Source organism: Ursus maritimus, unplaced genomic scaffold (assembly GCF_017311325.1).
Source record: "Ursus maritimus isolate PB19 unplaced genomic scaffold, ASM1731132v1 scaffold_11, whole genome shotgun sequence".
NCBI classification, from domain to species: domain Eukaryota; kingdom Metazoa; phylum Chordata; class Mammalia; order Carnivora; family Ursidae; genus Ursus; species Ursus maritimus.
Window position 1 is genome coordinate 20,753,282 of NW_024423453.1, and position 14,863 is coordinate 20,768,144.

The 14,863-nt window shown below is 35.0% G+C and overlaps 1 protein-coding gene across 2 annotated transcripts in view; it reads left to right on the plus strand.

The window, feature by feature from the left end:
- ABHD18 (abhydrolase domain containing 18) overlaps positions 1-13,850 on the plus strand; it is a 49,829-nt gene extending 35,979 nt beyond the window's left edge. For both annotated transcript variants that reach the window (XM_008699720.2, XM_040626294.1), the window contains 6 exons: positions 340-478; positions 2,554-2,643; positions 3,285-3,386; positions 8,554-8,932; positions 9,761-9,923; positions 11,432-13,850. In XM_008699720.2, coding sequence (XP_008697942.1) covers positions 340-478; positions 2,554-2,643; positions 3,285-3,386; positions 8,554-8,932; positions 9,761-9,923; positions 11,432-11,483 — 925 coding nt within the window. In that variant the 3' untranslated portion in view covers positions 11,484-13,850. The remainder of the gene's footprint in view (positions 1-339; positions 479-2,553; positions 2,644-3,284; positions 3,387-8,553; positions 8,933-9,760; positions 9,924-11,431) is intronic.
- The last annotated feature ends 1,013 nt before the right edge of the window (positions 13,851-14,863 follow it).

Genomic DNA, 14,863 nt, shown 5'->3' on the forward strand with positions numbered 1-14,863 from the left:
CTTTAAGTTCTATTGTAATAATAGGAGGGACAACTATGAATTGGTTTTTTTAACAGTTTTTGTAAGTGCTCTCAAATAAATATTATTTCCTAGGCTTCAAAATAGTTAAATAATTGAAATTCAGTTAAGATTCAATAAAAAGCATATATAGCTTTTAAAAATAGTTTTAATTAATTGCAGAATAATGTTAGCTCTCTAATTCTATCAGTTTATTCCATTGTTTTACTTAGCTAACTGGTCCTTTAAAAGAAAAACATGAAGTCTGGCTGCCTGTTGTAAATTTGCATATGTTAAAATGTAAATACATAAATAATTTTCTCTTTTGTCTTGTGAGGCTAGAAGGTCCAGCTTAAAAAATGTGTCTGACCTTTTTGTGATGGGAGGAGCTCTTGTTTTAGAATCTGCAGCTCTCTTGCACTGGCTAGAGAGAGAGGGCTATGGACCTCTAGGAATGACCGGAATATCCATGGGAGGACACGTAAGCCTTTTAATTTCAACTGATATTTAATTGTGATTATGTTCATAAAATCTAGCGAATGTAGTTATTTTAAAAATTCACTTTCGGTATAGAATTAATTTTAGTTTTGGCAAAGCAGAAACAGGTTCCAAACTTTGTTCCAGTTATAATAATTTTTTTGGTATGATTTATGTAGACATTGATTGTACTACTTATTTCACAGTTATAGCTCAGATATTGGATTTAATATTTTATTAAAAGTTGATTTTTAAAAAATAAATAAAAGTTGATTTTTATAAAACTCAACTTTTCACATCTCAAGTATAAATACCTTATTTTGCTGTTAAAATGATGAAGATAGCAAATTTGGAAAATACTTTTCGTTTATCTCTTACCTCCATCCCCAGTGTCACCAATCTATTTTACTTTGTCTTCTAGAGTGTACTAAAACAACCTCCTAATTGGTTTCTCTGTCTCTCGTCTTTTCTCTCATTAATCTTCCTCTAAGTTTTTCTCCACACCATAACTAGAGTGATTTTCTTAACTTTCATCTCTGTTCTCTCCTACTTAAAACCTGCCAAAGACTTGCTATTGCACCGGGCTCTAGCTATGCCAGGTGCTAGCATCCCTCAGAGGCCCTCTCATTCCTAGCCAAAATAACAGTTTGCCCTTCTGGTTCCTGTCCAGAGCTTATTTCCTATAAGAAGGTCTTCCTGACTCCCAGCCTAACCCCAAACTGTACTTCATCTCTCATTAGTGCTTATTTTACTGCACTGTGATTACTTGTTTAGCAATATGTTTTTTCCATGAAGCAATAGGTTCAGTAAGGGCTTGTAATATGCTCTAGTTTGTTACCTGGACACACTAGCCACTCAGTACCTTTAAAAAGAAACAACAACAACAAAATATATACTTACAGCTTTTTGTAAGTCATTTGAATTATAAAATTAAGTTCAAAAACTGATTAAAATTTGAAAAAATTATTAGTGAACTTGAGGGCTAGAAAAGGATTTCTTTTCCTACCTACTAGTGTTTCTATTGTTTTTATCTAGATTGGGGTTTTATAACTTTCACCTGAATTACTTCCTATACTGGTTTTCCTATCTCAGGTATTACCTGCTCTAATCAATCATATAAATGGCTATCATTTTAGCTTCTTTGAATCACTTCTTTGACAATGCCGCTCCTTTGCTCAGACTTCTTTATTAATTCCCCACGATATACAGAGCAAAAGGGACCTCTGATCTGATACTGTTCAACCTTTCCAGACCTAACTATCTCTCCCATCCCATTGGCCACATGTGCCCTATTGACCAGCCAAACTATATTGGCTGTTTTCCTACCTGCCTTTGTACTTTTTCACCATCTTGCCTTTGATCATATTGTCTTCTTTATATGGAAGACAAGATCTCATCTCTCATTTCCCCTAAAAGACAGCCATTTCATGAAGCCTTCTCTAATTCCTCTAGCCAAAAATAACTTTTCCCTTTTCTAAACACACACATTCCATAGTTTTATATCACTTACATAATCTGTTTGTAGTTCACCAAATTCTTAGCATTTTTCAGTCAGCCCCAAAGGTCTGAGATTTTATTGTTGTGATTTTGCTGTACCTGAGCAAGTCATTTAGGTAATGAATATGATTAGCTTGCCGCCCAGCATCTACATTCAGCCTCTTTGCTCTATATTTACCCAGTAGAAAGTAGTTCTCTATGAAGGGTATTGAGATTACTTAAAATTCTCCAACATACTTTATTATTTTCTAAGGGGGAAGTTCCATGCCATTGAATTTATGATTTGGGGAGTTTCAGAAGCTTGCTAGATATTCTCATGAGTATTGAGAGACTTTTTAAAAAAGATTTTATTTTTAAGTAATCTCTATACCCAACGTGAGGCTTGAACTTACAGTCCTGAGAGCAATAGTCCTGTGTTCTACTGACTGAGCCAGCCAGATTGCCCAAGTATTTAGAGATTTTGTGTTCATATCTAATCTCACCAATTACTACTCAGACTATTTCTTAATATTAAATACTTTTCATTTTAATGAATAGAAATGTGAACAGAAGCTCTCTAACTGACTGTTAAACATATTGCAGATGGCTTCCTTAGCAGTATCCAACTGGCCTAAGCCCATGCCATTGATTCCATGTCTGTCCTGGTCCACGGCATCTGGGGTCTTCACTACGGTAATTTAATTGCAATTAATATTTAGATAGCTATATATAATTAAAGTTAATTGTTTTGGGGGTTCCCAAAACCACCTCCAGGTTTGCTGATACTCTAAAAGGTATCACAGGACTGATTCATGACTAAGACTTATTATATCAAAAGGATACAATACAGAATCAGCAAAGGGATAAGGAACATGGGGCAAAATCCAGAGGAAATCAGGCACAACCTTCCATTGGAATCTCACAGGATGGGTTTAATTCGTCTAGCAATGGGTTGTGACAGTATGTGCAAACTGTCCGTGAGTGAAGCTCAGTTGGGCCTGGCAGCCCAGGGTTATCAGGAGTCAGTCACTTAGGCTCCCTCTGTCTCACATGTACCAAAACTGCAGATGGAAAGTACATTTTCAGCAGAAACTACATTGTACAAGCAGTTTCAGCACAGTGACCCACTTTGTCATTTAGAAAGTTGTATATTGGGGTTAGGAACTGTTTAATAAAAGTCAAGTTTCCAGACTCTAATCAAGGGCCAACATCGGAAGCAGAGCTTTCTAGAGATAGGAAGTTCAAGCCTGATATGTTTACTCTTTTCTGCATAATAATAATAGAATTACTGGACAAAATGTTTTATGTAATGATAACGTAGTTTGTTATTTCAGGGTGTGCTAAGTAAGTCGATTAATTGGAGGGAGCTGGAAAAGCAGTATTATACACAGACAGTTTATGAAGAAGAAATTATTCACATGCTTGAATACTGTGGAGTAAGTATTTTTAATCTCTGCGTAACCTTGGGGGGAAAAGTTTATTGTGTTTAATGATTCACATTTTTAAAAAGAAGCACAAATTTGTTAAAAAGCAGTAGTACTTTTTAGTTTTTAAGATTCTTCATTTTAAAATAAAATATAGATATAAAAAAATCATGCAATGCAAATGTATGGCTTATTCTAATAGAGCAGAAATTGACCAGCCCCAGGGTGCCTGGGTGGCTTAGTCGGTTAAGTGTCTGCCTTTAGGCTCAGGTCATGATCCCAGGGTTCTGGGATTGTGCCCTGCATCGGGCTCCCTGCTCAGTGGGGAGCCTGTTTCTCTGCTGCTTCTCCCGCTTGTGTGCTTTTGCTCTCTCTTATTATCTCTCTCAAATAAATAAATAAATTTTTTTAAAAGATTTTATTTATTTATTTGACAGAGAGATAGCCAGCGAGAGAGGGAACACAGCAGGGGAGTGGGAGAGGAAGAAGCACGCTCCCAGCAGAGGAGCCCAATGTGGGACTTGATCCCGGAACACCTGGATCACGCCCTGAGCCAAAGGCAGATGCTTAACGACTATGCTACCTAGGTGCCCCAAATAAATAAAATCTTTAAAAATAAATAAATATTTTTTAAAAAGAAAAGAAAAGAAATTGACCACCCAGATAGTCCAGGATGGTAGAGGAGTAGGAGACCTTAGTTTCTTCTGGTCCCAGGAATTCAGCTAGATAGCTATCAAATCATTTTGAACACCTGTGAACTCAACTGGAGATTTAAGAAAAGGATAGCTGCAACTCTACAAATAGAAAAGCAACCACTTTCTGCAAGAATGACAAAATGGAAAAACACCTCAAAAAGGAGAACAAGAGGCAGTCCTGACTGCCAGAGACCTAATCAGTATGGATATAAGTAAGATGTTGGAACTAGAGTTCAGAATAATGATTATAAAGATACTAGCTGGGCTTGAAAAAAGCATAGAAAACACTAGAGAATCCCTTTCTGGAGAACTAAAATAACTAAAACCTAATCAAATCAAAAAGGCTATTAATGAGATGCAATAAAAAATGGAGGCTCTAACTGCTAGGATAATTGAGGCAGAAAAGAGAATTAGTGATATAGAAGACCAAATGATGGAGAATAAAGAAGCTGATAAAAAGATAAACAACTACTGGATCACGAGGGGGGAGTTTGAGAGATAAGTGATACCGTAAAGTGAAACAATATTAAAATAATTGGAATCCCAGAAGAAGAGGAAAGAGAGAGAGGAGGGGGTGCAGAAGATATATTGGAACAAATTACAGTAGAGAACTTCCCCAATTTGGAGGAAACAGGCATCAAAATCCAGGAGGCACAGAGAACCCCCCCTCAGAATCAATAAAAGTAAGTCAACACCCTGACATATAATAGTGAAACTTGCAAATCTCAGAGACAAAGAGAAAATCCTGAAAGCAGCTCAGGGCAAGAGGTCTGTAACCTACAAGTGTAGAAACATTAGATTGGCAGCAAACTCATCCACAGAGACCTGGCGGGCCAGAAAGGACTGGCATGATGTATTCGGGGTGTGAAATGAGAAAAATACGCAGCCATGAATACTTACCCAGCTAGGATGTCATTCAAAATAGGAGTGATAAAAAGCCTCCAGGACAAATAGAAACTAAAAGAATTTGTGATCACGGAACCAGCCCTACAAGAAATATCAAAAGGGATCCTTTAAGTGAAGAGAGAGCCCAAAAGTAACATAGACCAGAAAAGAACAGAGACAGTATACAGAAACAGTGACTTTACAGGTAATACAATGGCACTAAATTTGTATCTGTCAGTATTTACTCTGAATGTAAATGGGCTAAGTGCCCCAATCAAAAGATACAGGGTATCAGATTGGATTAAAAAAAGCAAGACCTGTCAATATGCTGTCTGCAAGGGATTCATTTTAGATCCAAAGACACCTCCAGATTTAAAGTGAGGGGATAGAAAATGATTTATCATGCTAATGGACATCAAAAGAAAGCTGGGGGGCAATCCTTATATCAGACAAATTAGATTTTAAGCCAAAGATTAATAAGAGATGATGAAGGACACTATATCATAATTAAAGGGTCTATCCACAAGAAGACCTAACAATTGTAAATATTTATGCCCCTAACATGGGAGCAGTCAATTATATAAACCAGTTAATAACAAAATTAAAGAAACACATAGATAATAATACTATAATAGTAAGGGACTTTAACCCCCCCCCCCCCACTGCAATGGACAGATCATCTAAGCAAAAAATCAACAAGGAAATAAAGGCTTTGTATGACACACTGAACCAGATGGACTTCACGGATATATTCAGAACATTCCATCCTAAAGCAACAGAATACACATTCTTCTTGAGTGCACATAGAACATTCTCCAGAATAGATCACATACTGGGTCACAAATCAGGTCTCATCCAGTACCAAAAGATTGGGATCATTCCCTACATATTTTTGGACCACAGTGCTTTGAAACTGGAACTCATAAGAGGAAATTTGGAAAGAACTCTCATACATTGAGGCTAAAGAGCAACCTACTAAGAATGAAGGGCCAACCAGGAAATTAAGAATTAAAAAAATTCATGGAAACAAATGAAAATGAAAACACATCTGTTCAAAACATTTGAGATAAGCAAAGGCAGTCCTAAGAGGGAAGTATGTAGCAATACAAGCCTTTCTCAAGAAACAAGAAAGGTCTCAAATACACAACCTAACCTTATACCTCAAGGAGCTGGAGAGAGAACAGCAAATAAAGCCTAAACCCAGCAGGAGAAGAGAATTAATAAAGAATAGAGCAGACATCAATGAAATAGAAACCAAAAGTAGAACAGATCAACGAAACTAGGAGCTGGTTCTTTGAAAGAATAAGATTGATAAACCCCTGGCCAAACTTAAAAAAGAAGAGAAAGGACCCAAATAAATAAAATCGTGAATGAAAGAGGAGAGATCACAACCAACACCAAAGAAATACAAACAATTATATGAACATATTATGAGCAACTGTATGCCAAAAAATTAGGCAATCTGGAAGAAATGGGTGCATCTTAGAGATATATAAACTACCAAAAATGAAACAGGAAGAAATAAAAAACCTGAACAGACCCATAACCAGCCAGGAAGTTGAAGCAATAATAAAAAACCACCCAACAAACAAGAGTCCAGGGCCAGATAGCTTCCCAAGGGAATTCTACCAGACTCTGAAAGAAGAAATAATACCTATTCTTCTGAAGCTATTTCAAAAATCAGAATGGAAGGAAAACATCCAAACTCTTTTTATGAGGCCGGCATTACCTTGATCCCAAAACCAGACGAAGACCTCACAAAAAGGAGAATTATAGACCAATATCCCTGATGAACATGGATACAAAAATTCTCACCAAGGTACTAGCCAGTAGGATCTAACAGTATATCAAAAGGATTATTCACCACGACCGAGTGGGATTTATTCTTGGGCTGCCAGGTGGTTCAACATCCACAAATCAACCAATGTGATACACCACATTGATAAAAGAAAGGACAAGAACCATGTGATCCTGTCAGTGTAGAAAAAGCATCTGGCAAAATACAGCTTCCTTTCTTGATAAAAACTCTCCGCTATGTAGGGATAGAGGGAACATACCTCAATAACATAAAAGCCATCTATGAAAAGCCCACAGTGAGTATCATTCTCAATGGGGAAAAACAGAGCATTTCCCCTAAGGTCAGGAACACGACAGGGATGTCTACTCTCACTACTGTTCAACATAGTACTAGAAATCCTAGCGTCAGCAATCAGACAACAAAAATAAAAGGCATCTGAATTGGCAAAGAAGAAGTCAAACTCTCACTCTTCACAGATGACATGATACTCTATGTGGAAAACCCAAAAGACTTCACCCCAAAATTGCTAGAACTCATACAGGATTTCAGCAGAGTAGCAGGATATAAAATCAATGCACAGAAATCAGTTGCATTTCTATACACTAACAAGACAGAAGAAAGAAATTAAGGAGTTGATCCCATTTACAGTTGCACCAAAAACCATAAGATACCTAGGAATAAGCCTAACCAAAGAGGCAAAGGAGTTGTACTCAGAAAACTATAGAACACTCATGAAACAAATTGAGGAAGACACAAAGAAATGGAAAAACGTTCCATGATCGTGGATTAGAAGAAGAAATATTGTTAAAAGGTCTATGCTACCTAGAGCAATCTATACATTCAGTGTGATCCCTATCAAAATACCATCAAGTTTTTTCACAGAGCTGGAACAATAATCCTAAAACTTGTATGGAACCAGAAGAGACCCCAAATAGCCAAAGGAATGCTGAAAAAGAAAAACAAAGCTGGTGGCATTGCAGACTTCAAACTGTTATTACAAAGCCGTAATCATCAAGACAGTATGGTACCGGCACAAAAACAAACACATAGATCAGTGGAACAGAATAGAAAACCCAGAAATGGACCCTCAACTCTATGGTCAACTAATCTTAGTTCTAAGATTCAGGCGGATCACGATTTCAAAACTGGCCATAAAAACATGATGCAGACTAAATGATACCCTTTTCTGTGTAAGAGGAGACATTTAGCAATATAGTATAAGTCTTTTATTTATCTTAGTCCTCAGATAAATTTTGACATCTCTTTTTTCTTGGTTATTGTTTAAGTTGTGACAAAATATATGCAACATAAAATGTACTATCCCACCCATGTTTAGGTATAGAGCTCATTGGTGTTAAGTGTATTCACATTGTTGTGAAACCATCACCTCTGTCCATAACCGCCATCCATCTCCAGAGCTTTTTCATTTTACTAAACCGAAACTCTGTACCCATTAAACGATAACTCTTCATTCCCCCTCCTTCCAGCCCCTGGCAATCCCCACTCAACTCTTTGTCTCTATGAATCTGACTACTCTAGGTGCCTCATAAAAGTTGGAATCATACCATATTTGTCATTTGTGTCTGGCTTATTCATTTAGCATAGTGTCTTCAGGGTTCATCCATGTTGTAGTATGTGTCAGAATTTCATTCCCTTTTATGACTAAATGATAATCCATTGTATGTATATACTACATTTTATTTATTCATTTATTTATTGATGGAATTTGTGTTTTGTCTTTAACAAGGTTGTTAAATAAAATGTATTTTATACTAAGTGATGTTTTCTTTTATATATTCAGACAGATTCTTTCAAAATGGGACAAGAGTTTGTGAAACGCTTCCCTATCAGTGCAGACAAGCTAACTAACCTTAATGTGATTTCTAGAACTTTAAATTTAGATATGACAGACCAAGTTGTATCCCAAAAACCTAGTGAGTGCCATAAATCTAGTAAAACATCTATCAGTGCCAAATCAGAAAGACTCTTGTTGGAAGATACCTCTAAGATGGAATGCTTCAATCAAACGCTTTCAACCAACAAAAGTAATTATACAAGTTGCAATCCTCAGTCATATCACCTACCCAGTAAAGAACAAAGAAGAAACAATCTTCAGAAAGAGTCTTTAATATTCATGAAAGGAGTCATGGATGAATGTACTCATGTGGCAAATTTCTCAGGTACCAGTTTTTATATGAAATTAAGAATGTTTGCTGATGTGTAAATATTTGTGAAATATTTTTAAAGATGCTTTACAAAATAATTTCATATTTTCAAGAGTATGTTTATTGTTGGCTCCAAATGTATTTTCTAGGATAAGTTGGTTATTTAAATGTATCATATTTTATCCATGAAAATCTAAAACCATCTTACTAGTTAGTTAAAAATATATTGGATTTTTTGGGGGAACAGGGGTGGGGTAACAAGGTGATGGACATTGGGGAGGGTGTGTGTTATAATGAACACTGGGTATTATATAAGACTGATGAATCACAGACCTGTACCCCTGAAACAAATAATACATTATATGTTAATTGAATTTAAATTAAATATATATATATACATACATATAGGATTTTGTATCTTCTTGAGAATGTTCATCTCATTGTATTAGAGATTATTATGATATTATGCTTTATTATAGTTGATTTTTAACTTAATCATAAAGTTTTAGGGGTGACTGGGTGACTCAGTTGGTTAAACAGCTGCCTTCAGCTTGGGTTATGATCTCAGGGTCCTGGGATCAAGCCCTGCATCTGGCTCCCTACTCAGCAGGGGGTGTGCTTCTCCCTCTCCCTCTGTCCCCGCCCCATTTGTTGCTAGTCCGTGCCCCCTCTGTCTCTCTCTCAAATAAAATAATCTTAAAAAAAAGTTTTAATTTGACAGATGTTTCACTTAGTGTACTGTCAAGTGTATTTTATTTTCTAATATGATTAATAGTATTTATATAAAAATCTTAGAGCTTTTTAAAGGTATATTTGTTGTATCTTTTAAAATTCTATTCCTAGTTCCAGTTGACCCAAGCCTTATTATAGTGGTTCAAGCCAGAGAAGATGCTTATATTCCACGAACAGGAGTTCGAAGCCTACAAGAAATTTGGCCCGGTTGTGAAATCCGCTATCTAGAAGGGGGTCATATTAGTGCTTATCTTTTTAAACAAGGACTTTTCAGGTAAGATGATTGGTCTGAACAGGTATCTATTTATTTGCTTGTTTTTTGGAATATTTTTGCCTCTAAAAAATAGAGAATATTGGGTGTTTTTATTGTGTGTTTTAGTCTTCTTTTCTCTTCCCTGCCTCCCTCAATTCTCACATTGTGGTACTTTTTCCTATCCCATCCTCTTCTCTTTTCTTTGAAAGAACTGGGGAAGTAGCATATGATAGGCACAGCTTATTGCATGTTTTTACCCTCTTCAAATATTAATAGCCAGGTATTTTAGGGTGTAGGGAGAACACCAGGGTTTGTAAAACTTGCTTTGGTTCATCATGAGTTTTTCACTCCACTTTCTTCTCTCAGATGGCATGAGCATCTATGGAATAGTCCAGCACTGTTTTTCAGTAGCAAGTGAATATTGAATCTATTAAATGAAAAGTGAAATACTGGTTTTAATGTTAATAACCTTATATGACTCCAGTACTTATTAGAAGTTATAAAAAATTTTACTCTATAACTCTAGTTTTTTGTTTTTTTTTTTTTTTAAAGATTTTATTTATTTATGTGACAGAGAGACAGCCAGCGAGAGAGGGAACACAGCAGGGGGAGTGGGAGAGGAAGAAGCAGGCTCATAGCAGAGGAGCCCGATGTGGGACTCGATCCCGGTACGCCGGGATCACGCCCTGAGCCGAAGGCAGACGCTTTAACGACTGCGCTACCCAGGCGCCCTATAACTCTAGTTTTTTGATAGCCTGTATAATTTCTACTTCTGTTCAAATTTGATGGCAAAAGGTGTCATTGGGATATATTTATCATTAATGGTTAAATAAATTAATTCACATGAAGTGCTTAGATCAGTGCCCTGCACGTGATGTTTCAAAACTGCCAGCTGCATCGCTGTATGATAGAATTGCGTGTACTATGTGTTTGACATGTTTTAGCTCTTTTTAATCCAAGAAATAACTCTTTGTATGTTGTTACTCATTTAGTTCAGCTTTTAGATGTCACCTTAAATGTCCAATTAAAATACTAAAACACCCTGTGAAGGTACTATTGGAAACTAAGGCCTTTGCTTTTAGTTCAGTTGCTAGGAACATGTGTTTTTCTGGACAAAAACCATCCTTATCATAATTTATGAAATAGGTTGAATGCTACATTATGAAAAGTTGTATAGCCAATTATTTTTCAACAAGTGACATACATACATATATAGTTTATATTGCATATATATATTATATAAATGGATATATTATATAAGTTCTAAAGCACCAAAAAAGTGTGTCACAGAAAAGGATGGTCCTTCTGAATCCATCATCACTTGAAAGCACATTTGAGGTTTTCTGCAGCTGTGGTGAACTTACATGGACCCAAACACCTACCCTCAGGTACCTGCCTCTTTCAAAGCTATTTGGCGAGGAAGTCAGGTTGCAAACCACAGGTAACTTTGGAAATAACTTATAATAAACGTACGGTCTGTCTTCCTTTTTTGCTCTTTACTTATAGTTTTTCTTTCGTATTTATTTTAGACGAGCCATTTATGATGCATTTGAACGCTTCCTCCATAAATACGCTAACTGATTGGATCACTGTATGTAACCAGTATGGCCATCATGTTTCTTACAAAAGGAGTTTTTCATCCTTTGATGATAAGAACAAGCAGACAGCACTATATAGCTGATTGCTATCAATTTAGTCTGGAATTCATTGTAATGATCAGTCAACAATGATCTCTAAGTACATGTGAATAATTTCAAACCAATATTTGGATGAAATAATGTTGAAGTATTTTGTTATTGTTTTGTGGGAATCCCATATACATAATATCTAGTCTGTTGTTACTATTTATGAAAACTTTGAATTTTTAATTGTGAATAATTTATTAATTAAAATTAAAATTTGTTCATAGAAACCTTATTAGTTTTTAAAGAACTGCTAAGTCAAACTAAATTTGTAATACATCAGCGTGTATTATATACCGTTATATGACAGTTCTACTGTTGATTTGAGAACATGTTTCTTTCCTATCTTCAACTTTCATTTCTGCCATGGAAATACTTGATGTATAAAATCACTGTTAACTTTGAATTCTAAAAAAATCCTGATGGCTTCATACTTAAGTAGTTTTAATAATTAAAACAAATGTGGGAATGCAGATAAGATGCATATGACTTGGCTGAACTTTAAAACTTTGCCAAATACTAGGTTAGAAAATGATGCCAAACATATCTCCCCTACTTAAGAAGTTTCAACTCATGAAAAATGGAAATAATGAAAGACCTATTGCATTACTTGATACTGCGTCTTAACTTTTTCTTATATACCTACTCTAGGTTTGCTAAACATCTAACTTCAGTTAGATATACTTAATAGCTTTGGCTTTTTAATTTCAGAAATTAAATTGATTTGTTCCATATAACTTCATTTTACAGAAAAGAAATAATAACTGCTGACTTTTTTAAGTGGAAGATTATATGGTTAGATTTGGTGCTTTCTTTTTTTGTTAAACTTCTCAAGCTAAGATCTAAAATGTTTGAAAAAAGTAGAAAATATTTTTGGGAATTGTATCAAGGTTTGGAATAAATATATTTGAGTTTTATTTGTTTGAAATCTGTGTTGTCTATGGATTATTTTAAAAATATGTATTCCTGGTCTAGCAAGGATATTTGAATTATAATGTGCCTTCATAGCCTTTTAAAAGATTTTATTTATCACTCTAATGTATCCATCACCTTAACTTTTAAAAACTATTTAAAAGTCACTAGTGTGAAGTCATTGATGGTATACAAAATTGTAAATTCTGTAAAACTGCTTTGGCATAGCAAACCAAACCAATTTCGTTACAGCCATTTGACCTATAGCAATTTTATATCTTCAGACTAGAACCTTTACTTTTAACTGAAAGTATAAAATGTACTAAAATTCTTAAACAAAATACCCTTTAAAGATAAAGTAAAACTTATTGTCAAATGAGTTACAAGTATTTTCTTAGTATATAGTGAGGCAATATGATTGAATGCTTTCTGAATTATGCCTTAGTAAAACCATTATTTATTTTTCACCTAAATATTTCTTACTAAGCAATAATGTGCTGTGGTGTATGACTGTCTATTGGTAAAAGAATGAAATTTTATTTCATTTTAATTAACTTTTAGGCATAACTAGTTTTTCCCAAATAAATGTAAAAGGAAGTATTTTAAAAGTTTCATCTCTTAACCAGATGTTTTTAAGAATATTATCCATGCAACTTCCTAACTTGATTAATTGAAGGTGCAAAATACCTTTTCTTACAGTTTTTTTATCCACTTATCCCGAAATAGTGACTCAAGCTTTATATGTATGTGTGTGTGTGTGTTACATACATATATATAACATTATATATATGTGTAACATGTAACGTATCTATGTTATATGTATATAAAACAACATGTAATAGATATATATAGTGACAACATATTTATTTAAAAAGGTGCTGTCTGCCATTTTTGAGAATTGGGTACATAAACTGCAAAAAATTCATTTAGGCCAGAGTTGCCAACTGGCAGTCAATACAGGCCAGCTTGGCCCACAGCTGTTTATTCAGTGTGCATAATATTTCAAAATTGAATTTGAAAAGGGCATGCATTTCCTAGTTCGCCACAGTCTGCTAGACTCCCCTTTTTTATGAGGCTACTTCACTACATTGTGTTTCCTTCTTAGTCCTGAACACATCTGAATTTGAGACCCCTGATTTAGATCTGTGGTTACAAAAGTTTCTGAACTTCATGATTTGCTAATGTTGTGATTACTATTAATTATTTTAACATGAATTTTAGATTGTGATGAATGTAATTTTTTAATGTGGTGCTTTCTCTCATAAAGATTATTGAATTAACACTGTAACTGGAAAGTTTTTAAATCATTTCCAATATTTTATACTTCACAATAAAAGTCTATTTAAAAAGTTAATTATTTCATATATTCAAGAAGATTTATTCTGAATACAGAATACACGTGTCACATTTGATTAATGTATTCAAACTTGAATTGTGTGTTCCTCCTTAGTTCTCTTATAAACCAAACAAAGTAAGGCAGAAAGAAGGGAGCCTCTAGCAGAATAGTGTTCAGTATCAGCAACAAGAGCCAGATTTCCCCCCCAAATATGTGTGATCCCAGGGAAACCAGCATTCTGACAGACCATACTTATCTGAATGTTGTATAATGAGATATAATTGTTGGATATAATTAGATTTATGTTAGTAAATATATAAGCAATTAAAATCTAGAGATAACTATAGGACTGAGAATGGGTATGCTGGGCAGAGGCTGCTATAGAGACTGGGTTTGGAAATAAAAGGGAAGATTCTGGCAGGTGAGACAAAAGGAATAGAGGTACATTTGGACCATTCTGCAGGAGTAGAATAACTTAATCCTAGGAATATTCTTATAGGCAGAATCCTAGGAAACAATGATTTCATGAAGAACTTTGGAAAGAGTTTAGAAAATTTTGGACCAAGACCCAGAAAGATTTTCCCCAGGAACAAAAGAGCTAATGTGCAGATTCACCAGAGTGTTAATTTAAAAAAAAAAAAAAAAAGTAAACTTAATCATGAAAAGTCTATTCTGTGTATAAACCCATGACTAACTGAGGTGTAAATGTTTTCCTATATAATGTACTGGATATTTCCACAGAAATAAAGTTGTATCCCAGCACTTTGCTGGTCAGAGTGTGGTCAGTAGATTGGCAGCATCCTCTGGGAGCTTGTTAGAAATTTAGAATCTCAAGCACCATCCCAAACTTCCTGAATCAGAATTTACATTTGGATAAGATGGTTCAAATACACGGTAAATTTTCAAAAACACCCATTTAGAGTCAGTGGTACTCATATTTTAGCTTGCATTGAAATCACCTGGAATTTTGTTAAAACACAGATTTCTAGACCCCACTATCCTGAGTTTCTGACTCAGTAAGTGGGGCAGGG